The following is a 22,972-nucleotide window of genomic DNA, read 5'->3' on the forward strand; positions in this document are numbered from 1 at the left end:
GGTAATTCCTGACTCCTCTGCAGGGTCATCTTCTTCTACTTGGGTATTATTTGTCAGAGTTTTTCAGGCTTTGGGTTAGGCCTAGTTTCTTTCTCACTCTTAATCAGTGCTGTCTGATATAACTTTCCATGTTGATGGAAATATTCTGTATCTGTGTTGTGTTTGTGGCTGTTGAGCACTTGAAATGTGGCTGGCATGACTTAGAGGCTGATTTTTAAATTTTAATTTTAGTTTTTTAAAATTTAAATAGTCACATGTGGCTAGTGGGTACTGTATTGGACAGCATAGTTACATATTCTCTATCTAAGTCTCACCAGGTCCCTCTCATGTGACCTAAACAGTGAGTCCCCCCCAGATTTATAAATGTAATTGACCTATAACATTATATAAGTTCATGTTGACTTGATACACTTATGTATTGTAAAATGATTACCCCCATGGCATCAGTGAACTGTCTCATCAGATCACAATTACCAGTTCTTTTTTGTGGTGAGAGTATTTAAGATCTTCTCTGTTAGCAAACAGTGTAGTCTTAGTACTCCCTAATATAAGCTATCACCATCTTTCACCTGGCTTTTTGCTGTAGCTTTCTAAGTATTCTCCTTACATCTTCTCCGTCTCTTCTTAATATATATCCAAAATTACTGCTTTATAACTCAAGTCTGATCATGTCTTTTTACTGCTTAGAATGCTGTAATGGCTTCTGAGTATTATTAGGGGAAAGAGCAAAATCCTAGTAGCTTCTAAGGCCCCATAAGGTCTAGCCCATTTGTTCCTAGCTCCATCTTTTTCCACTCTCTCTGATCTCTGCTTCAGCCATGCTGGCCTTTGTTTGGTTCCTTGAATCTTCCATATTCCCTCCTGCCACAGGGCCTGTGCACATGCTGCTTCCTCTGTTTGAGAAGCTCTTGCCTCTCCTTTGTTTTTATCTTGCATATCTACGCTTGATGGTCCTTTGCTTGTGAAAGCCTTTCTTGATATTCCTAACAGGAAGAAGGTCTGAATGGAGCTGAACACTTTCATTGTAGTCATAAGTTTTATATGTATCTGTATAATTATTTTTTTCTCTACTCTATAAATCCCTTGAGGGCAGAAACGGTGTCCGTTTTGGCTTACACATTTATATATGCCTCCTAGCAGTGCAGAGCTTATACTAGACTCAGTAAATATTTGTTGAGTGAAATGCAGTCTAGCACCTATGAAGACTTATTTTTGTGAATAATTTTTTTTTTTTTTTAAGATTTTATTTATTTGGCAGAGAGAGACACAGCAAGAGAGGGAACACAAGCAGGGGGAGGGGGAGAGGGAGAGGGAGAAGCAGGCTTCCCGCTGAGTAGGGAGCTCGACGCGGGGCTCCATCCCAGGACCCTGGAACCATGACCCGAGCCGAAGGCAGATGCTTAACGACTGAGCCACCCAGGTGCCCCTGGATTTTTTTTTTTTAATAAATTTATTTGAGAGAGAGAGCATGAGCAGGAGGGGCAGAGATGAGAGGGAAAGAGAATCTCAAGCAGACTCTGCTGAGTGCAGAGCCTGACATGGGGCTGGATGTCAGAACCCTGAGATCACAACCTGAGCTGAAACCAGGAGTTGGATGCTTAACGAACTACGCCACCCAGGTGCCCCAGTATGGATGTATTTTTGTAATATTTTCTTCAGGTAGTTTTAACTTTGAGTTTGATTTTTTTCTCATTTAAATTTCTCTTTAGGGTTTGTTTAGCCTATATATTAAATCATTTATTTTGTAAGTGAGCATCTAGTGTCCTGGCAAGTCAAGCATATTTACAATTTAATATACTATTAAATGGGGTAGAGTGTGGGGTTACAGATGCTTTAGCTAGGATTTCTCTTTCAGTTAAGCAGTTTATTTCAATATATTAAGATGTGTTGGCAATTTAATAGATGACACCAATTCATAGTAGTTTGATTTTTTTTAAGTAATGATAATAGTAAAATGGGGGCACCTGAGTGGCTCAGTCGGTTAAGCATCTGCCTTTGGCTCAGGTCATGATCCCAGGGTCCTGGGATAGAGCCCGCATCAGGCTCCCTGATCAGCAGGAAGCCTGCTTCTCCCTCTCCCACTCCCCCTGCTGTGTTCCCTCTCTTGCTGTCTCTCTCTCTGTCGAATAAATAAATAAAACCTTAAAAAAAAATAGTAAAATGATATAGAATTAGTTCTAGTCATGTGGCCAGGTAATGAGAAAAATAAAAAAATACCAAAAACTGATAGAAATAAAAATATTTATGAAGCTTTCTAAAATAAAGGCATTTAAGATTTGAATTCTACATTGCCTTTCCATTTTCATTATTTTTTTCCAAATTAAGGACAATTAATTCATTTAGAACATCTTTTACTAAAATTACTATCTTCTGATCAGCCAACACCAGGGCAAAGTAGGGGAAGGTAAGAGAAGGCAGATGTTCTTCCTCTGTAACCTTGGGGTTATGCTGCCTGTCTGTGGCAACAAAGAGGGTTCTGAGTATAACCAGCCAGGCTGCACCAACAAGCCCCTCACCAAACTCCCGGAGAAGGAGCCAGGGCATGGAAATTTCTAGAAGGAAGAGTACTTGGTTTGGTGATTTTTATTTTTATTTTTTAAGTGTTGAAAGGTCTTTAGCGTAAATTAGCTTCAAGTGCTGAGAAAGCAGCCCCAGGCTTGGCAATTTGTTAAGCTTCATGATATTCTTAATGAACTTTTGTGAGCCAGTTCATATGTTGTCTTCAGCTATAGGGAAAGCCAAGAGACTCAGAGGTGGCAGATGTGTACATTCCCAAGGGGACTTGTTTATTTGATATAAATGGACAAGAATTATAACGATACCAATCAAACCTTTAATTTCTCCAAGCATAGCCCAGAACTAATTAGATTTAGTTTTAGATATTTCTTTCCATAGGAATGATTACCTTTATGTGCTTCATTAATTAGTATTAAAAATTACAAGAGTTATTTAGTTGACTAACAAAAATCAAATAGTACAGAATAATATAAGTAAAAAGTCTCATTTCTCAGGGGTGACTACTTAATTCTGTTTTGGACATATTTCGTATACTGGTTAAATCTCTCCCCTATTCTTTTTAATGAATACATCATATTCTACCATATGATTATAACATAATTTAATTGATATTTAAGTTATTTCTGTTTTTTTTTCCATTACAGTGACCCAGTGGACACATGTGCATTCTCTATGCATATCTTTGTCCACATGTATGACAAATTGTAGGATAGATTCAAAGAAGTAGAAAGTACTGAGTCAAGGGGATAAATATTTCCAAATTGCCATCCAAAATTGTTGCAGTGGTTTACTTTCCTCACCAGTAGTATATGTGTGTGTTTTCTTTCACTGTCATCAACCCTGAGTGCTATTGGTCTTTTATACCTTTGCCAGGTAGGTTAAAATTCAATAGGTTAAAATTCTGATAGGTTAAAATTCAATCTGACTGCCTAGAAAATATATCTTTCCTATGAGATTATTGCAAAATAAACATCCACTCATTTAAAAACACATTTTATAGTTTCATTTTGCTAATTTAAATTTTTGACCACCAGGAATTTATTTTGGTATAAGGAATGAAACAGGGATCCAGTGTTATGTTTGTTCTCTAAATGGCTGGCCATTTGTCCTATTGATTTGAAAGTCCCAGAGAGTGAAACCCAGGTCTTTTTTATAAATAAAAGTACTGGCATTATCTATAGTTGTTGAGCCTTCCCCTGACTACTTCATACTTTTCCTGACATGAAAAGTTCATACTGACTCAAGGTTCAAATTAACCATCTACTAGAGTTATACTGAAAATATTCATTCTATAGACTCTTTCTCCCAAATAGGCTAGTTTCTTTGAGAGGTGAGTGGAAGTGGATCTTTACAATGAAATAGTGAGCTCTCCTTTCTTTTTCTTTTGCTTTGTGTAAGCATAGGTGAGAATTTGGGAATGTGTGTGACTACTTCTTGGAGACTCTATCAGGAATCTTGTTCTAGAATTAACCTCAGGACTGGGAAAGTGGCTTAATGCAGGCCTCTACTTCATATGCTGTTGATGGTGACAGAGGTTTCTAGCAGAAAAAAGAAACAAACCAGATTTGAGCTTTCTAGGGACCAGTAATTTGTCCCTAGAAAATAGTCAACTGATTTTTGACGAAATTTGCTACAATAGTTTTAGGTAGTGGGTAAGTTGGTACATACTGAATATGAATATGATATTCCCTCTGTAATATTTCATTGTTGGTGATTCCTGTAAATTGCCCCTTTCTAAATATTAATTTGTAAAATTGTTAGATCATTCACAAGTTATTTTTGGACTTCTGTACAGAGATTGGCAATAATTTGTGTTTGTTTATGAATCTAGGTATGGTGTCTGTTTTGGACTTAATGCAGGGTGGTTTCCCATCACGAGCCTCCTTTCATGAACTCTACAACATGTATAAAAAGTATATGCCAGATAAACTTGCAAGATTAGACCCAAGACTGTTTTGTAAGGTACAAATACTGCCTAAGTTGAAATTTCTTAGCTATGAACTATCTTTCTTACTAACTACTATTTGGCATTTAACTTTTGAACTTTCATTTTTCAGGCTCTTTTTAAAGCTTTGGGCTTAAATGAAGTTGACTACAAGTTTGGGTTAACGAAAGTATTTTTTAGACCTGGCAAGGTAAATAATTTTATTTTAAACTTTAACATGATGAATATGGTTAGTTGGAGTCAATGCGTTATTTTTAAGTGTTTAGTGACTTGTGTGATTCGTGAATTATATGATCACTAACAGTATGTGTGTGTGTGTCACATACACAGTTTCCCTACTTGTGTGTTTACAGTGTGTAATATTTTTGGGGCGCCTGGGTGGCTCAGTTGGTTAAGCAACTGCCTTCGGCTCAGGTCGTGATCCTGGAGTCCCTGGATGGAGTCCCACATCGGGCTTCCGGCTCAGCGGGGAGCCTGCTTCTCCCTCTGACCCTCTCCCCTCTCATGCTGTTTCTCTGTCTCTCTCTCTTTCTCTCAAATAAATAAATTAATTTAAAAAAAAAAATCTTTACAATGTGTAATATTTTGTACAAGTTTTACAACTTTTATTTCACATTTGGAAGTACTGGAATCAGAGCATTGCTTAATTGGATTTTTTGCTTAAATAAGGATTAACCAGAAAATACTTACTAATTTATTTTTTTTAATTTATTGTATTTAATTAATTAATTTTTTTAAGTAGGCCTCATGCCCAGTGTGGGGCTTGAACTTAAAATCCTGAGATCAAGAGTCACATGCTCTACCGACTGAGCCAGCCAGACGCCCCTACCAGAAAATACTTACGGAAAGCTTTTCTAAAACATATTAATTCAGTGTTCAAGAATTAAAAATTTCACAGTACTTTTGAGTCTTCATTGTAAGAACAAGTTTTATTGGCATATGATAGATGTATAAGGTATAGGAAATTGGACTGAAGTTTGTGTCCACTTCTGTCAAACCCCAGAATGAATGAATGTATAAATACTTTTGTATGTAACATAATTAGGCTAACCCATAGTTTTTGTATTTATAGATTTCTGTACTAAATTATAAGACTGACTTATAGAGTATTTCATAACAAATATGTAAAAAACAAAAACACCTAAATGCTATTCACAATCTGTTTGTAATATTTTTACCATTCCTAACTTTGTTAATATTGATTGAATAATAGCATCCTCATAATTTTAAACACAACTGTAATTATATAATATTATATAATAGCCAACTAGTTTGACTTAGCAATATCATTAATAAATATCTCTACTGCGTTGAAGGCTAGATTAATGATAATGAATCTGATTTCATATTTTTGGGCATGAGATAAAAATCTATGTAATACTTCCCTTTGAATATTTTTACTGCAGAGGACCCATACCATTTCTTGTATAAAAGAAAAAAAAACAAGTATATATTCATAGGTGACTTAGCTGTAATCATACATATTTATCATAAATTCAACATTTCTCTTATTTCAGGGCTATAGTAATAATTTTAGAATTAATAACCTGAGAAAACACTTGGTCTTATTTGCCCTGAGAAAAATTAAGCAGAAGAATATGTTGAAAGCCTAAGGCAGGTTTTCAAAGATCTTTAATCTTGTTATGTTACTTTTAATTTTAATTATAAGAGGCTTTGTATTGATAGGTGTGGACATCCTCAATATATTGTAGTGAGATATTTGATAAACGATAGAAATCATTATATAATTTGGTGGTAAGTTGTGGAAATAATGCATTTTATTTTTTAGTAGCCTAATAGCTGTTTTATTTGTATTGTCTGTCTCTTAGTAGCAATTTCTTATACCTGACCAAAATAGGAATAGAGGTTGGGAGAGTCAGTAGTTTTAGAGCTACCTGATTTTATTATATAGCTGACCTTCACTTGTCAGAAACTGTATACAGCTATTTAAGTATGTGGATGAACCAATTCAGAAACATATTAGCCCTTTTATCATTCTTTTCTCAGTAAAACTTTTTTGCCAACCATCTGTAATTGCATTTAAGATTTTTTCTACCTTTGTTATTGAATCTGCTAACTAGTAATGAGTAACGCCCTCTTACCCCTCCAAAAAAGGGTGCTGAAGGAAGGAAGAGAAAGGCAGCAAAATATAGCCAGATATGTTTGAATTTGCTGAGACTTGTGTCTGTAATTGGTTTGTGATCATTTCCAGGAAGTTAGATTTTGGACTTGACTTCTAGTTATTTTGTATCTCTGTGTGTTTAAACACATTTTCTTTTGATATTGATGCTAAATTATTTCATTTCCTAGTTTGCAGAATTTGATCAGATTATGAAGTCTGACCCTGATCATTTAGCAGAATTGGTTAAAAGAGTCAATCACTGGCTTATCTGCAGTCGCTGGAAGAAAGTTCAGTGGTGCTCACTCTCAGTCATCAAATGTAGGTGTTTTCTTTCACATCAAGATCTGTAATTATTTTGGAAATGAATTGGTTTGTGGAATTTTATGCAGTTGTCACAGTGGTGAGTGCTGGGCCGCAGGGACTACTTTGCTTCTTCGGGCTGTGTTCCTGGTTCCATGTAACACCTCCATGTAGTGTGCATGGTAAATATTTAGAAAATATTTTTTGTGTCTGTTACTTATCTTCCTATCCAGATATGTTACGGGAGAATTAATTTCATCATGTCCTAAACAAAACAGAAACAGAACTCATGGTCTTGATTACTCTCCCTCCCTCCACATCATCTCCCAGTCTCTCAGACTGAAGCCAGAACTTTTCTCTTTCCACCTGCATGGCATCACCAGTTCACACACCAGAAATTTCAAGATTGTAATTGTCTCTCCTTTCTTGTCCCTGAAATCGTGTCAGTGAACAAATCCTATTGATTCCTCCTCCAAATACTGTACATTCTTTCCTCTTTATTGCCAGGGTCTTAGTGGTAGCCGACTTCCCCACTCACATAATAACTTCAGGAGCTCCCAAACTGGGTTTTCTCAGCTTCCTGGGAATTCTCTTCCCAGAGTTTCTTTCTAGACTAAAAGCCTTTTATTAAGGCTTTCCTTTAATATAGGGCAAAGTCTTAGAATGTCTTTCAAGACCCCGTGAAATGGGGTTTCAGCTTCCCTTTCTAGCCTCTTCTCCTGCCATGCTCTTTTAGACCCTGTTCTCTCTGACACACTGGACTGAGCTACTTCTTTGTGTGTCTCTGCTAGGTCATAGCCACTGTTTATCTCTGCCCAAGACAAGGATTAGAGACAGAATGTTTTTGGGTTACCTGAGGGTCTGTGGCAAATATTTAATTATATAGGATTACTGTCAGTAACTTGATTAAATTTATAATTGTCCCTCCCACCTCCCCACTTGCCAGTGCTAGGCACTCGAAAAGGATTAAGTAAGATATACCTTATTAATAGAAAAATAAAATCCCTTTGACTTAACCAAAAGGGACCATGCAGAGATTATTATTGAGGTCTTTTGTTAGACAATTGTGGATATAGATAAAAAGAAAGCTATAAGAAAGAAAAATAACAAAAGCTCTTTTTCCCATAGTTTTCCAAGTAAAATATAAACACATTTGTCACTATAGTTCAGTGCTTTCAGCTTTATACATTGCATTATGATAGAAAACACACTATATTTAAATTATCTGTGCTACACCATTTGTGGATTGTGTTGTGCAGTGGTGAAATTAGTAACCAGACAGGATCTTTGTAGGATGTTTAGGGAAGCTCTGAAAAAAATGTTTCAAGGTAAGATTAGTGTAGCATGTTCTGGGTAACTGAAGTTAAATAGATTCCTTTACTGGTAGGGCTCTCAGAGGCTTCGCTATGTATGTTCATTGTGAATCTCCTAAAGGAGGTATAGTGTATAGCTTTTCCTAAATTCATTTGACAAGTAAATCCTTTTTTTTTTTTTCAAGACAGACCTGGTAACATTTAATAGACCAGTATTTCCTAGGACAGTTTGGGAAGCAATAGTGTTACATAATAAGGAAATAACATTTAAAATGTAAATCTAGCCACACACATGATGTACTTTTTTTTTTTTTTAGAAATGTAAGGAATTAAGGAAATGTTAAACTTCCTGATTTCTTATCGGGTATAAGATGTTCATCACAATTTCATGTTTCTTGAAAATGGCTTTGTGGAAATGAGTGCTTTTTAAGAATATGATATGCCTAATTTAAACTGAATAATTGTCTATCATTGTATTTTCCTCTTACACATAGTGAAAAACAAAATAAAATATCGAGCTGAAGCCTGCATTAAAATGCAAAAAACTATTCGAATGTGGCTTTGCAAAAGGAGACACAAACCTCGGTAAGATGAATAGTGCCTAAAGAATCCTACTAAACCTACTTACCCTAATATAAAATGGCTATAAAGTCATAATGAAGAGCAGTTTGGATGCTCTTAGAGTTTTCTCCTTTCTCATGTTCTTTGTAAAAAGGCATATTATCTGTGATTTTATATTATGTACTTGAAATTAATTAACTAATTCATTATTTTATTACTTGCCTCATGCTACAAAAGGATTTGAAGTAGCTTACAAAAATGTAAACACTATAAAAGGTTGAAATAAATGGCTAAAAGAAGCTCTTTTATTCTGATCATTTTAGTATCTTGAGTTTCTTGATAAATGTCAAATTGGTGTTGTTTTTAAAAAAACTCGTTAATGTTTTCACCATAATTTGCAAGATTATCTTTGGAATTATATTGTCTCACTGTAAATTTAGTCTTTATTTTTGAGTCTTATTAATTTAGACCTTTTAAACTTAGAGTCCTGAATAACTGTTAATCCTTAAACCTTTTTAAAGAAATTAGATAACTCTTTTAAGTTCTTCTATAATTAGAATTCTCAAGTTTTTCAGTGTAAATATAGAAGGCTAAAATGTTACTGATAGGCATCAAGGTCATTCACACCCATATTTGATTATTTCTTTTTTACCTTCAACAAGAGATCTAAAAAAGGGAATCCTGGATATTATGAAAACAGAAGTGAAATACTCCATTTAGCAATATGTTTAGCATTTTATTAAGATGAAAAATGTATGCATAGCATTAAAAGGTGAATTTAAACTCTGATGAAGTATTATCTTTATAGCATCGATGGCCTGGTTAAGGTGGGCACACTGAAAAAACGACTTGATAAATTTAATGAAGTAGTAAGTGCGTTGAAAGATGGAAAACCAGAGGTGAATAAACAGGTCAAGGACCTTGAAATTTCTATTGATGCTTTAATGGCCAAAATTAAGGTATGTAATTTTAATCCAAATGGCTGACTTTTTTTTTTTTTAATATATTTTGTTATTGGTATTGAATTTTATAGAAAAAATGTCTTTTTTAAAAAAATACAAATGTTGCATGTTTTGAGTCTCCGTGATGGCGAGTGATTCTCATTATATTGTTCTCTGTACTCTGTGTTTGAAAATTTTTATAGCAAAAAAACTATAAAAAGATAATTTTTATGCAGTTTCATCTGTTAGGAAAGTCCTCCTTCACACCCAAAATAGTAACTAAAATACTATACTCTGTTAGTAAGCTTTTATACTCATTACTGAGACAGGAGTAATGCAAGTTATTTTAATTTGTTTCATCTTTTTTACCTTCCGAAACTAATTTTCAAATTATAAAAGTAATGTAATATTATGGAAAATTTGGAGAAAACCACCAAAACCCCTTAAGCCTCAACAATAACACATTCAGCTATTATACTGTTGCATAGTCACTGTCCAGTCTTTTTTTAGATGCACGTTTGTATGGTTCTCCTCACAATTTAATTTTGTGCCCCTATTGTTATGTTATGTCTTGTTCCTGTTACTATATTATCTTTATATTGGTTATATCATGAACTACTTAGCTGTTTTGAACTTAGCAATTAATTTTCCCTCAAGTTTTTTAGGGAAAAAAATAATGGGCCTCTTTTTTTGGTCTTGATTTTCATTTATTTAAATACCAGTGGGACTGAAACTGTCTTTGGTATGCTTGCTTGTTAATTATAGTACATGTTTATTCAAACCTTTTTCTGTTATATTTTAGGGTCTTAATGTTTTTCTCATCCATAAGTCAGTGCAGTTGTATGGGCTCTACAACTCTCTTTTTATCATATTATCTGCAGATATTTTATGTAGACAGTGGTAAATCTTGGAGGGAGAATGGAAAAAGAAGTTCAAGAGAAGAATGAAAATGCTTTGGAGATAAACTTAACTGATTTCACAAATCTGTCAGTAGCCATTGTGTGTGTGGTATTATCGATGAACGTCAACCCAGCCACATTTTTTGAAGGCTCACTTAGGAATACCATCCAATAATTTTGATGTATTTAGTATTTCTTAAATATTCTTTAGGTACTATTTGAACATTATTATTAAAGAATTGTAAACAAAAGCAAAATTAGCAAATCCTTCCTTAAAGCATTATTTTCAACTATAGTATGTTACTTCATCTACAGTACACCTTAGATATTTGATTACTTGGAAATAGATTGAAATATTTGCAGAGATAACTTAAAAATTTTTTTGAACGTTATTTAATGTATAAATAGTATAACGAAGATAATGGCCTTATTGCTTACCAGCTTTTCCAGTCTTTTCTGTATATATGTATGTTTTTTTTATTGTGATAAAAGTATGACATTAAATTTACCATATTAACCATTTTTAAATATATAATTCAGTAGTGTTCAGTATATTTGCATTGTACAACAGAAGATAATTTTTAAGTACATGTTTATTATTTTGTTTTTAAGTCCACTATGATGACGAGGGAACAAATACAGAGAGAATATGATACACTAGTTAAAAGCTCAGAGGAACTTCTCAGTGCATTACAGAGAAAAAAACAGCAGGAAGAGGAAGCAGAAAGGCTGAGGCGTATCCAAGAAGAAATGGAAAAAGAAAGAAAAAGGCGTGAAGAAGATGAACAACGTCGAAGAAAGGAAGAGGAGGAAAGGCGGATGTAAGGATTTATATTGTTTTGAATTAGAAACTTAACAGAATAGTGAATTCTTGGTGTTGATGAATTTTCTTATTTTTAAAAGTGATATTCTTATTTTAAAACAAGAATTTTAGAATTAGTTTAAAAATAGAGAAAAGTTCATTTTATAATAACATAATGATTTTAACTATAATCTGAATTTTGGTTATACTCTTAACACCTGAGGATTTCTTAACTTCTTTTTAAAGCTGTGACTTGTTACTATTTTATAAGCAAGAAAAAAGGCACTTCTTCTTTTCTGCATTTTTGAGACTGATAACTTTTTGGAAGGTTGCCGCCATAGGGCAGACAGGAGTGTAAGGGTTGTTTAACTGGAGAAGGAGAGGGAGACACATGTATCAGGACCTTGCAGGTGGGCCTTATAACCAAGTTAATCTAACAGATTTAAAGGTTATAGAATATCATTGAATTTGTTTTTGATTATTACAGAAGAATTACTGTCAGTAGAGTTAGATTTTGTTTTTTTCAAAGTAAACTGATAATGTATATAGCCAGGAGGTTGATTTAAGTCCCCATTCTGTAACCTCTGTTTATTAATAGTTAAATTGCCTTCTGAAGTTCTTTCTATTAAATTTTTGAGGAGTTTTCTATTTTTTGTTAGGAAACTTGAGATGGAAGCAAAGAGAAAGCAAGAAGAAGAAGAGAGAAAGAAAAGGGAAGATGATGAAAAACGTATTCAGGTATATAATTATTAGACTAAATTTCTTTCAAAACAGAATCTACAAAATTATAGAACAAAAGAAGTTGACAAAAATTTTGATTTGCTACATAAGCTGTCTTTGATTTACCCCAGAGACAAAAGGCATTTTCTGAAGTGGTTATGGGAGGGACTTTGGAACTAGGGAAGCGGATTCAGATCCAGGCTCTATCAGTGATAGAAATTGTGACATTACACAAGTCACAGTGAGTGACTGTGGGCTACAGTTTTTTTCTCTGTGGAATGGGGATAAATGATAGTTGTGAGCATTAAATGAGTTGACATATGTTTAAAGCACTTAGAACCTGAGTGCCCAGTTCAATAAATATTAGTTTGTTGTTATTGTTATTATACTTAGGGGAAAGTCAAATGAATATTCACTTAAAACATAATTGTAATTTTATAACTTTGTAGATACTAGCATCAGTAAGTTAGGATTAAGATATTCTCCCTGCCCCCATTTTTTTTAAAAGTCCATGTCTGAGAATAATTGATCATGTATTTGAGTTTCTGTTTGTCTTGGCTTTCATAATTCATCCTGAGCGCAACCAGCCTTTAAATCCCTGACATCTGCTGTCTAGCTGTTGGTGTGAGTGTGATACCTGGGGTTCTCATACGGTGTTTGGGGTACTCCTGGTGATAGAATGGTTCCTCTGCCTTCTCTTGGATTTGAGAAAGAGAGGAAGCATTAATCAAAATCTAGAAGAGAATGGAGACTGGAGAGATTTCTGGTTAAACAATCTGTATCCTTAGTAAAGAACGTGGGTGGAACAGAGCAGCCTTAGGTGGTGTGGATCACGTAAACAAGTGGAGAGAGCTTTGTGTCGCTGGCAGGCTGAAGTGGAGGAGCAGCTGGCCCGACAGCGGGAGGAGGAGTGCCAGCAGCAGGCGGTTCTGGAGCAGGAGCGCCGGGACCGCGAGCTGGCCCTGCGGATAGCCCGGAGCGAAGCTGAGCTCATCAGCGACGAGGCCCAGGCCGACCTGGCCCTCCGGAGGTACTGGGACCCTGGGTGGGGCGTGGCACCTCTGTGCGCTTTCCCTCCCTGCTTCTCATTTCTGTGCAAAGGGCCTGGGAGAAAATCATATTCCTTAGGTCCTAGATCTATTTTAAGTAAAATCATTTAAAAATTATTTGTATCCACCTTTATACCCAAGCAAGTGAAACAGATGATTTCATCAAATTGTGGAACTATTGAAAAATATAACTGTTATTTCATTTCATGAACATCTCCACTTTTACTCCGAAATTGTCAAGGAGTATTATATAAAAAGTGGACATCTAATTTGTAAATACCTGCCATTAAATACTGGCACAGAAATCAGTGAGTATATTATAATCCAGTTTAATATATTTGAGGTTGGGATTTATTATTTTCCTAAAGCAATTTTTAAAAATATATCATACACCCTAACATGGAATGAGGAAAAATTTCACACACATGCACATCATGTTTCACAATAGATTTCCCTTCCCAAGAAGGAAGGTTTATCATATTGAAATGTTTTAACTCCCCAGGTTTCCAGATTATCTCTAAATACTGAATGTTATTGGAGTGTGGAGAAGTATGGATGTTCTTGATAAAAGTTGCAGGAAGGTCTTAATATAACAGATGCATTTTTTAAAATTTAGAATGTAGAAACATGCATTGTTTTGATTATTAGTAAAAACAGCGAAACTAGTTTGTGGGGTTCCTTTGTATGTAGGCATATATGTTGTGTATATATTTTGAGAGGCATATAGATTTATGTAACCATGTTTTTCAGAATGTCAGAGCACTATTTATAACAAAATATAATTAAAGTGTAACCACTAGGTGTTGCTATTTCCTCATGAAAGGAAAAAACTTGGTTGACATGGCAAGGCAGTGATTAGATTTTATTTCGTTAAAACAAAGGGATGGAAAGGGTTTATTAAGTTGCCTTCATGCTTTTTCTAGGAAGTGATTACATTGGGGAGCTCTAGGATCTGAACTGTATATGAAAGTATATTATATTTAAATAAACTGAATAGGCCTATCAAACACAAAGTATTATAATAATTATTAAGCTCTTGGGTTTGAGTCCAATATTTGAGCTCTTTGTTAACATTTCACTGTAATTAAAAAAATATTTTCTCTGGGCTGTGGCTCTTGTAACTGCAGACTCAGCTCAGCTGCTGTTCCGTTCCTTCCACCTGGGTTATGTTGGAATGGCTGGGCGCCTTTGTGTGTAACTGAGTAGTAGCTGGGCCAGTCTCCTAAATGAACCAAGCTCTTACAGCTGCTCTCCCTAATGTGCGTGAGGAAGCATTGCAGTTGACCCAAGGGGGCTTCATGAAGTTCATTTCTAAGGGACTCATTATTGGAGTCAGTATTGGTATTCATGGCCAACCACGCTTTATGTTTAAACGTTGGAAATCTTAAACTATACCCAGTGCCATTCCATATAATATGTATAAGATACTGACTCATATGTGGACTCCTTCCCATCTTCCAAGGGTGAGTGGTCTCTCAGAGAAAGAGTGGATCATTCAGTACCTTTAACATAAATGACAAGTTACCTGTGATTTAAGTTAAGCAGAATTAACTATGTAATGGTACCACTGCTAAGTAATTAGGAGATATTCAAGCAGTTATGACTTGAATGGCAGAAGAGTTTTAGTTTTAGTTTGCCTGTGAGACAGCTCCTGGGTTGTGGTCCCCTCCTCTGTGGAATGCCCCTTTAAGTCCTTTTTGGCAGCCCTTTCCAGGAAAGCTTTCCCTGACCCTCATGTCCTCATGAGTTCCTACCCTTCAGAACCTCCTGGGTTATTTTATACCTTGTACTACAAGCATTAACACTTCATTACAGATGATGTTCTATACATATTTTCCATGTTTGATCATTTAATTTTACTCCATGGGCTACAAGTAAATGTTTTTGAATGTTTATTTTACCTTTGTTAGCACTGAATTATTTCTGACAAATTTGTAAGAACTCTCTTAAGTAATACTGTTCTTAATATGTAGCGTGAAAATGTCATTCTTGGGTTCTGTGATGCATTAAAAAATATATGTAAATGGATTCTGCTGTATTAAACAATTTCCAAGTTACTTTTCCAGCTCGGATTTCCGTCCAATATCTTCTAAGTAAGAATTGTTTTCTACATATATTTTTAAAATATGATCTTAACTAATTACACATATGATCCTTGATGCAAAGTGATTTCACATTACCTAAAATTATGAAATAATATTCAGATTCTGTTAAAAACAAGCATACTTCATAGTGTATGAATTTTCTAATCTAGATGTAATAAATTTGCTCTTTAATTTTCATTGAATGCCTTTAATTTATGCTTTTCTCGTAATTTTTAAGGAAAATTTCAAACATTAAAATTTTAAGTCATTGAAACACAAATTTGCCACAATCCAAATTTTTCATGATTCAGAATTACTTAGTGATATTAACTAAAATATATTATTTTTCACAGCATCAATGGAGCAAGACCCAAAATGACACCGTATGTCATTTCTCTTTTCAAAATTTGGTTTAGAGTCCTATAACCTTTTTTTTTTCTTTAACAGGTTGTGGTTACTTTTTAGGAGAAATAGTTTCCTCATTGAAGTAAATTTTTGTGGGTTTTTTTTTGCATATACTTTATATATATATATATACTGTATATATAAAATTCTGGAATATATATAAAATCTGAATTTTAACACTTTAGGACCCCAACTGTAACCTTTATAATCATGGTTGTCAACTTTGTCAGAACCTAATACCAATGACAATTGTTTTATAAGTTATGCAACCTGCATAGATAATTCTCTCCAAACATTACATGTAAAAGAGAAATGAAAGGGCAGTAATTTATAATAAAAATATATTTATTTTAATATGAAAGTGCTTGCTCACAACTACAGGAAAACATAATCAAATACTGAGATATTTTTATTCATACATAGCATCACCATAAATGTGACAGTTATAAATGCAAATTGATATAAGAATGTTATATTGGTTAATTGAATGCCATGAAATTGGGAACAGTACTTTGTAAAGTTCTAAACAGAGTTTTAAGTACAATCTTCTCTCCCTCCAATAGTTGCATTCCTGGAAAAACTCTGTGAATATTAAAACCATGCCAAAAAGAAAAGGCTCTTTACATGTAAAAGTTTGTTTACATGTAAAACTGTATGTATGTGGGTAAGTGTGTTTCACCTCTGTCTAGTGGACATGCTAATGTCATATGGGACCCAGGGCACTTGTTCCTTGCGGCACCCCTGACCCCTCCGCTCTTCAGATGCCAGCAGCGCACTCCCCCCACAGCATTGTCACCACAGGGCACCAAAAGTTTTGAAAACACCTCTGGGTGCTATTTCCCTCCATTAGAACAATAGCTTTATAGTTACCATTTGAGCTTGAATTAAATCAGCCCTACAACCAGTGCGCCTAAGGTGAAATTGTGATCATTTGCATATAGTTTGGGAAGGTAGGAAAAAAGCACCTGGGTGCCGGAACCATTTCTGTCTAGTCTGTTTGATGCAGCTCCTAGAGCAATGACATAGGGTCAATGCTGAATCAGTAGAGATCGCCTTCCAGGGTAGTGTTGGGGCATACAGGGAAATCTCTATATGATCAGCAGACCACGACGTAGAGCTTAGAAAGGTCGTGAATTCCCTTTAAAATCTGCTGTGGGAAAAAATGGAGGAAGGTTTAGGAGAAAGAGATGGTAGAAACAGATGCTCTTGGATACTAAGATAGAAACCTTGAGGTAGGGTGATAATGTAGGGGGTGCCTGGGCGGCTCCCAGTCGGTTAAGTGTCCAACTCTTGATCTTGGCTCAGGTCATGATCTCAGGCTCCTGAGATCAGGTCAAGCCCCAAATTGGGCTCCGTGCTCAGCGGGGAGTGTGCTTGATACTCTGCCTCTCCCTCTGCCCCTCTCCCCACTCACGCATCCACATGCACTCTCTCTCTCAAATAAATCATCTCAAAAAAAAAAAAAAAAAGAAACCTTGAGGTAGGGTGATAATAGAATTAAATGGAGTTCAAGCTGTATTTAAACAAAAATTTGCTGTACTTTATGATTATATACCATGTTGAAAAGTATATTATGATTAACTTTTACAAAGTAAAATGATAGTGAATGGTTAATAAATCAATCCTATTGAAAAGATACATTTTTAATTATACTTTTAGATCTTTTGGTAACTTAACATAGTTGTCTTTTATATATATGACTGTGCTGTATTGTCATTTTTCTTATAGGGAACAAATGGAGAAAGAAATGTCAGAATTTCTGAGTAGGTTAGTGTAGTGGAATTTGGGGAAATAAGTATCACCTCAAAATCATGCTTTTAAATCACTCTACATTATTTGGACCAGAACCTGTTGTATGAATAGTCTATTCTTTCCATGTAAATTTTCTGTACAAGAAATGTCACTTCACCCTCGTACCACCGTTAACAGAAAAAGATAAAAAAGTGTTGTAAATTGGTGCTGCTCAATGGGGAGACCATTGGCATTTTGGATGGGACTGTTCCTTGTTGGTAGTATTGCCATGTTTATCACTGGCCTCACCAGCTCAGTCTCAGTAGAGGAACCTTTCCTCTCAAACAAAATAGATGTTTTGAAACTCTCTATGGAGGTGGTGTTGCCTCTCCCCCTCCCGCCCGCACCCCCATGCCAGCTAGGAAACTCTGTGCCTAGTTTCTAATTGAAGGGGAAGCAGAGAAAGGGTGTGGCTTCCGAGGGTCTCCTCCCCATAGCACATGGTTTAAAAACCACTGATGTAAAAATTGAGCCACCAGAGAATATGACTGCCTAGCAGGATCTGGTCCCTTACAAGTGGATACGAATCAGTAACATTTTAACTGTCAATTTTGAAGTTCGAGTTAATTGGAAGTCTTAAAATTAATACTTTATTTAAAAATCAGAAGTCAGTTTTTCTACTACCTAGTATATCATTTACATGATTGTCTTTATAACAAACCTAAATAGTCAGTAAATTATACCTTTATTTTACTATTTTAATAATTCCAGAGATTGGGGAAAAGCATTTTAAATGCATTTCATTTGTGTATTTAGGATGCTGAATATGTTTTTTAGCAGATGTATTTTGTTTGATGTAATATGAATGAAAAGTTAGTAATATTAAACCATATTTTAAGCAATAATAATTTGAATTCAATGTTATTTTTTTAAAGTATCAAAATATACCTTTATGTATGCTGGATATGTATACTTCATGTATATTCTGACAATCTATAAAACCGTACATTATGTAAATTTACTGTCTTTCAAAAGAAAATAACAAAAACCCATAATAATTTTCAGCTGCTCTCCTAGAAAAGACTCTTAGAGGAGCTAGGAAGAAGAGAATTTTTTTGTTAGTTTACTGAATGGTGATTTAGGGATGTAGAAGAGTAAAAAAGAATATTTGAATAAATGTTAAAACATAATTTATTGCTAAGGGTAATAGAGAGACCTTGCTGACACACAGCTGGCTCTTTTTGAGCAAAGCAATTAAGAGGAAAAAGCTACATGGAAAATTGCCAGTCACACAGCTTATGAAAAGGATAGATTCTGCAATAAATCTAAAACAGATTTGAGCCATAAAAATGCAGGAAGAACTAACTGGCCGCCCATTATTCTTCAGCCAGGCTTATATGTTACTGACAATCATCATGTCTAACCATTGTTAAGTATATAGATGAAGTGTGCTATTTTTTATTCTCTAAAATGAAAGCATAATAGGCTTTTTAAAGAGGCAAAGTACCTTATTTATTTCATTGCCAAGCTTAACATGGAGGAATAATTTCCTTTATTTCAGGAAGAAGTATACATATTTTCACATACCATTTCTCATTAAGTGTCTATGTCTTGACTGCCAAGATTGCTGTTATCTTTCAGAATGTGAAATAATGAGAAAATATGACCTCATTTTCAGGTATTTTACCTTGATCATCCCTCTTTTTAAGAGGAAATATTTTCTAAGTAGCGGATGATAAAGGTAAAATTCCTTGTGTGATACCTGAGAAGCAATTATTTTAGTTCTTTAAAATTTAGTTCTTTTCATATTTGTGCCATCTTTCTTTTTATATCTTGAAACGTGATGTGTTTAAATTCTTCCTTTGTTACATTGATCTTACTTGCAGCTTATTCTAAGTGTCTGCTGTGTGACAGGAGTCATCTTTTGCTGAAAAATAATGTTTATTATTACAGAAAAGAAGTTGTTTCCATATTTTCTGAATAATTATTTCAAATTATGTATATAGAAACAAGTTGTAAGCCCAAACAGTAGCACTGCTATGAAAAAGTTGAATTTATCCCATTTTATTTTTTAATTATTTTACATTTATATCTATCTCATTTATTTCTTCTTTCCCCATTTCAGTGTTCCTACTATACTTGTGCCCTTTGAAATCTGTTATCTGCCTCATGACCTAAAGTCCCTTCCTTTAATTGATTGATTAATTAGTATTATTTTTTAGCTTACACAACTCTGTGTCAGGAGCTCCTGGCACAGTTGACGGGCTGGCCTAAGTGGGTGCTCATTAATGTCTGTAGAATGAATAAAGCAAATAAAGGAAGGTAGAGTCATGACTAAGACCAGGGCTTTAGAGTCAGAACCATCTGGGCTTCAATCCCAGGTGCCACCATTTACTAGCAGTGTGGGACCTTGGGCATGATCTTTATTTCACTGCTCTGAGTCTTGTCTATTCATTTTTATTTTATTTTTCTTTATCATAAGTGTACTCTTTAATCCCTGTCACCTATTTCACCCATCCTCCCACCCATCTCTCCTCTGGTAACCATCACTTTGTTGTCTATAGTTAAGAGTCTGTTTCTTGGTTCTCCTTTTTTTCCCCTTTGCTCATTTGTTTTGTTTCTTAAATTCCTCGTATGAGTGAGATCATATGGTATTTGTCTTTCTTTGACTGACTTCACTTAGTATTATACACTCTAGCTCCATCCCTCTTATTCTAAATGGCGAGATCTCATTCTTTTTAATGGGTGAATAATATTCCATTGCATATATACACCATATCTTCTTTACCCATTCATCTATTGATGGATACTTGAGCTGCTTCCATAATTTACTAGTTGTCATATTACTCACTGAATATGAGAGCGTGGTTTTATTTCCTTACAGAACTTTCCTAAGTGTTCTATTTAATAGTGATGCAAAGGGGCTTCCAGAATCTGGCTGTTCTTTTAGCCCATCGTTAATGATGAAGGCAGGGGATTGCAGTTTGGCTACTCACCTGTTGACCCTGCAAACATCCAGGGAGGTTCTGAGCCAGTAGCTTTGGCTGGGGCTTGGCTCTCTGTAGCTTCAGTAATCATAGGTGATTGCACTGTGTGGCCTTATGGCTCATAAACCCTTAATGCTTCTCATGATTTTTCGAGAAATCAAGAGGATTTCCTTTTTGATTTTGAGGAATATACAGAAATGTATTTTTTAACTTTAGAAGTTCTAATTGAAAGCATAATATGGCTATTAAATGGTACACTGGAAAATTTTAATTTACCTAGGAATCCTATAGTATATACCATTCTTAATCTCCTCTGTCAAAGATACAAAAATTATTATATGTTTTTCTAGTAGTTATTTCCATTTCTCAAACTTAGATTCACTTTCTTGCCCTTTTAGTCAACATTTCATTCATGTTTCTAGTTTAAACATGCAAAAATATATAATAATTACAGAGGTCCTGCTGTACAAGCCACCAAGGCAGCTGCTGGTACCAAGAAATATGATCTCAGTAAATGGAAATATGCAGAACTACGTGATACCATCAATACTTCTTGTGGTAAGTGTATGGAGAAGATGAGAAATGGGAAGGCTCTGTGGCTGACAGGTAATAAAGAAATACCTAGATTGGGGTGTAATTTTTTTCTTTTTTGGCATATAAATTAAGCCATTCTCTTTGTTATTCTCACCTTGAAATGAAGATGTAGTTTACTCACAAACCTAAAGGAAAGGCATACTTATTAAATTCATTTTGCCTGTCTCTTATCTATGTGGGAGAGGAAAAGCATGGAGAAATTATGGTGTGGGCCATGTTAATGACTGACCCTTCTAATGTTATTCATAATAGTTAAATACCAATATATCAGAATCTTGACCTATGTATGCAAAGTAAAAAATGGCAATGCAGTCCTTTCTTTTTAAAGCTATTTTTCTTCCAACAGAACAGTAAATGCTATATCCAGATGATTCCACATAATTGTGTTCTTGTTTAAATCATAGTGTTTGAGTTTGGGATGTTATGCCTAGGAACTAATGTGCCATAATTGTGTAGAACTTGCTATGTTCTCTCCCTCCTCACTGAGGTTATCCACGTAATTACAAACATAAAAAATCTGTTGCATGTAAATCTAGCTTGCATTTGAGCACAGTGACTTCTTACTCTATTTTTGTGGCCTCTGACCTTGGACAAGTGATTTACCCTCTCTGATTCAGGTTCACCTATAAAAGACCTATTTAGCAAAGGGTTCTTGTGTGGAACAAATGTTACAGTAATAATGCATAAGAAAATGCTCTGTAAATGTAAAAGATAATATTACCATAAAATGCTCATTTTTATCAATAATGTGCTTACTTTTGATTTTGTACTATTTAAAAACAAAAAATTTATTATATGTATAATATATATGATTATGTCATAGAGTAATAATGTTAGACAATTAAATTAGGATGCTAATTCCTTTTTTGGCGGGGGGGCTCTTTCTATATAATCCATAGATATTGAGCTCCTGGCAGCTTGCAGAGAAGAATTTCACAGGAGACTAAAAGTGTATCATGCGTGGAAATCAAAGAATAAGAAGAGAAATACTGAAACAGAGCAACGTGCTCCAAAATCTGTTACCGATTATGGTAAAAACAAATCTGTACTTTTAAATGTTCCAGAGTATTTATATATAATGTACGTAACTATACATAAGACATTTGGGTAAAATGCACAATACACATTTTCTCTTACCATGCAGCTGTGATCTATTGAGCCTAATGAAACCACAATGGCTTATCTTTCATGGCATTATTTATATTGTTATGTCTTTAAAGTCATATTTATTAAGAAGTATTTGAATTTAGTTAAGATAAATTTTGGAGATAAGAATATTCTTATCTATACTGAAGAAGTTGTGCAGTAATGTAAGTATGTATTTTTCCCACATATATACACATATAGAATGATTACATGTGGAAATGTAAAGAAAACTGTGAAATAAAAAAGAACGTTTGCTGCAAACGTTATTTTACCATCTTGTCAAAATATAAGAGTGAGAAATAGTAACTTGGTTTAGACCAGTTTTGCCTGTACCAGGATTTGATTTTTTGACTGAGATTCAAAAAATAAATTTTGTTACTTTGTTATGTTTGCAAAAGACAAAGTTGTGTACTTGAAATTGGAAAGTAGAGAAGGATAGACCTAACCTAGTAAAGTATGCACTAGCTTTAACACTAATTGAGGATACCTGTGATATATGAGTTGTAATTTCAGTCTTAAAATAATAATTGGAATTTCATTTGTTCAATTTGTTACTTTCAAACTGGCACAGTATATTAGCTTAATTGTGGTCAGCATCAAGGTGACAACATGTTTAATGTCTTTATTTAAAAAGTATATTCCCAGCACTTGATAGTATAGTTAGCAATACATGACCCAAGTGACACAGCAAATGAGCTCTCCTTACTACCTTCTTGGCAAATAAAAACAATGTTTGATTAAAATCAATTAAATGGTAGAATTTTAGTACTTCCAAGTTGTTGTAAAGAATAGATTGAGCAAAGGAAATACTGTTAATAAGAGAGATGTTACTGCTAGTGATTGCTCAGGAGGTGTC

At 34.5% G+C, this 22,972-nt stretch overlaps 1 protein-coding gene across 2 annotated transcripts in view; it reads left to right on the forward strand.

The window, feature by feature from the left end:
• The window catches only part of MYO6 (myosin VI), a 142,920-nt gene that overhangs the window by 112,864 nt on the left and 7,084 nt on the right, over positions 1 to 22,972 (forward strand). For both annotated transcript variants that reach the window (XM_045867115.2, XM_045867118.3), the window contains exons 21-30: positions 4,349 to 4,479; positions 4,575 to 4,652; positions 6,773 to 6,902; positions 8,692 to 8,782; positions 9,567 to 9,717; positions 11,211 to 11,419; positions 12,060 to 12,138; positions 12,990 to 13,150; positions 20,831 to 20,934; positions 21,870 to 22,001. In XM_045867115.2, coding sequence (XP_045723071.1) covers positions 4,349 to 4,479; positions 4,575 to 4,652; positions 6,773 to 6,902; positions 8,692 to 8,782; positions 9,567 to 9,717; positions 11,211 to 11,419; positions 12,060 to 12,138; positions 12,990 to 13,150; positions 20,831 to 20,934; positions 21,870 to 22,001 — 1,266 coding nt within the window. The remainder of the gene's footprint in view (positions 1 to 4,348; positions 4,480 to 4,574; positions 4,653 to 6,772; positions 6,903 to 8,691; positions 8,783 to 9,566; positions 9,718 to 11,210; positions 11,420 to 12,059; positions 12,139 to 12,989; positions 13,151 to 20,830; positions 20,935 to 21,869; positions 22,002 to 22,972) is intronic.

The sequence above is a fragment of the Mirounga angustirostris genome, unplaced genomic scaffold, assembly GCF_029215605.1.
Source record: "Mirounga angustirostris isolate CCGP_5_RB_7025 unplaced genomic scaffold, mMirAng1.0.hap1 SCAF_8, whole genome shotgun sequence".
In the NCBI taxonomy this organism is placed as follows: Eukaryota; Metazoa; Chordata; class Mammalia; order Carnivora; family Phocidae; genus Mirounga; species Mirounga angustirostris.